This window comes from Arachis duranensis, chromosome 2, assembly GCF_000817695.3.
Source record: "Arachis duranensis cultivar V14167 chromosome 2, aradu.V14167.gnm2.J7QH, whole genome shotgun sequence".
Lineage (NCBI taxonomy): Eukaryota > Viridiplantae > Streptophyta > Magnoliopsida > Fabales > Fabaceae > Arachis > Arachis duranensis.
Genome location: NC_029773.3, coordinates 88840639 through 88842139, shown reverse-complemented (window position 1 = coordinate 88842139; position 1501 = coordinate 88840639). Strand labels below are relative to the sequence as shown.

The following is a 1501-nucleotide window of genomic DNA, read 5'->3' as shown; positions in this document are numbered from 1 at the left end:
TAATATACAAAGCTGAATCAAATTGAAGACAGAATACAAAGCTTTTAAGACCGGATCATCATAGATCACAAGATCATTTAACTGCAGTGCTAGTAGGGACATGAATGTCTTTATAGAGACAAACATAAGGTGCATCACTCCCATCATACTTCCCTGCCCACCTCCCATTATCAATGCAGCTTGCATCCCAAATGGAAGCATACAAGAACATAGGCTTCTGAGGGAACCCTTTCCCTTCTTTCTTCTCCTCTCTTCTGACTACCTTCCCATCAATGAGCCACTCTATCACATCATAACTCCACTTGATCACATACTCATGAAAACCATCAGAGGCATCAAAACCCAGATGGTGAATCTTCTCCTTGTTGCCATTGCCACCACTGAAGTAGTTTGTCTGCACAATGGTCCTATCCTTACCCAAGAACTCAAAATCTATCTCATCTTGGGACTTTTCACCTGCATAACATAATAGGAGAAAACGTAACTAACAGCATAGATACATAATATAGAAAGATAAGAATATTAAAAACAAATTTTATTTATGGCTTAAATAATAAAGAAATATTTCTAAACAACTTCACTAAGTAAAATAACAAATTAAACTTTATAATCCTTGATCTATAGCAAGAACTCAAAGCATGTTTCACCAATTATGCAAGAGTAATTAACCCTTACTTCCTTCTCCAAGATCCAATTCTCTAAGTATTCTATACTATCATCCAATCACATAACTTGTAGTATAAGCTATTAGAATCAAATTGTAGTATCAAAATTATTAACTTTGATACTTAGCAATATAAGATATCGTCAGACGTGTAATTTGAAAAGTAATTATACAAAAATCTATTAGATCAAACTTTGAAATCATAAATCAGTGTAAAAAAAAAAGCATATATATATAATTACATATATACCTTCTAAGGAAGAGAGGTAGAGGTTGAAGTTGAGGCCATTGGTGTTACCCTTAGGGCACTGGATGAGGGAGCTGAAGGTGCCATAGTGGAAGCGAGTGGTGGTGCGCCACCTGGCGCCGCCGCGGTGATCGAAGGTGAGGGTGATGGTGTTGGAATTAGGGCAGTGAGAGCATGCTTCTGGTGTGTAGTCAATGGCGATCTCTTTGAGAGGTTGTGTTTGATGGTGATGAAGAGGGTTTGTAGTGTCTGGGTGAAGAACTGGATCCGCCATTGTTGATTCGTGGAGTTTTCTGCAGTGTTTGGAACTTGGAAGGTGCAAAATGGAGAGAGAGAGAGAGAGATTGTAGGAGTGTTGACTGTTGAATGAATTGTGACCGTTGATGTTGATTACCTTTTCCCGATATGATTATTGTACGGTCGAGATTAAGGGGCAGAGAATAATATGATGTGTCTTATTCGGTTATTCCTCGTTTTCATGTGTAGCAGCATCCAACGACCACCATTTATGTTTGGATATACGGGTGAGCACGGTCGGTTTAGTTTAAGTTTACAGTAAAATTAGAATCGAATAAAAAAGTAATTGATTT

The 1501-nt window shown here is 37.8% G+C and overlaps 1 protein-coding gene across 1 annotated transcript; it reads right to left on the bottom strand.

Annotated features, from left to right (window-relative positions):
- LOC107475873 (probable xyloglucan endotransglucosylase/hydrolase protein) lies at positions 1-1198 on the bottom strand. The gene is made up of 2 exons (XM_016095546.3): positions 915-1198; positions 1-456 (listed from the first exon to the last, which is right to left on the bottom strand). Exons 1-2 carry the CDS (start codon positions 1183-1185, stop codon positions 74-76), a joined length of 654 nt encoding a protein of 217 aa, XP_015951032.1. The 5' UTR covers positions 1186-1198; the 3' UTR covers positions 1-73.
- Between the last annotated feature and the right edge of the window lie 303 nt (positions 1199-1501).

What these genes read in the sequence shown, in the direction of transcription:
- LOC107475873 (XM_016095546.3), bottom strand. Translation starts at nt 1,185, where the DNA reads ATGGCGGATCCAGTTCTTCACCCAGACACTACAAACCCTCTTCATCAC. An exon ending in CTACCTCTCTTCCTTAGAAG is followed by an intron (nt 457 to 914) that starts GTATATATGTAA and finishes TATGTTATGCAG; the next exon opens with GTGAAAAGTCCCAAGATGAG.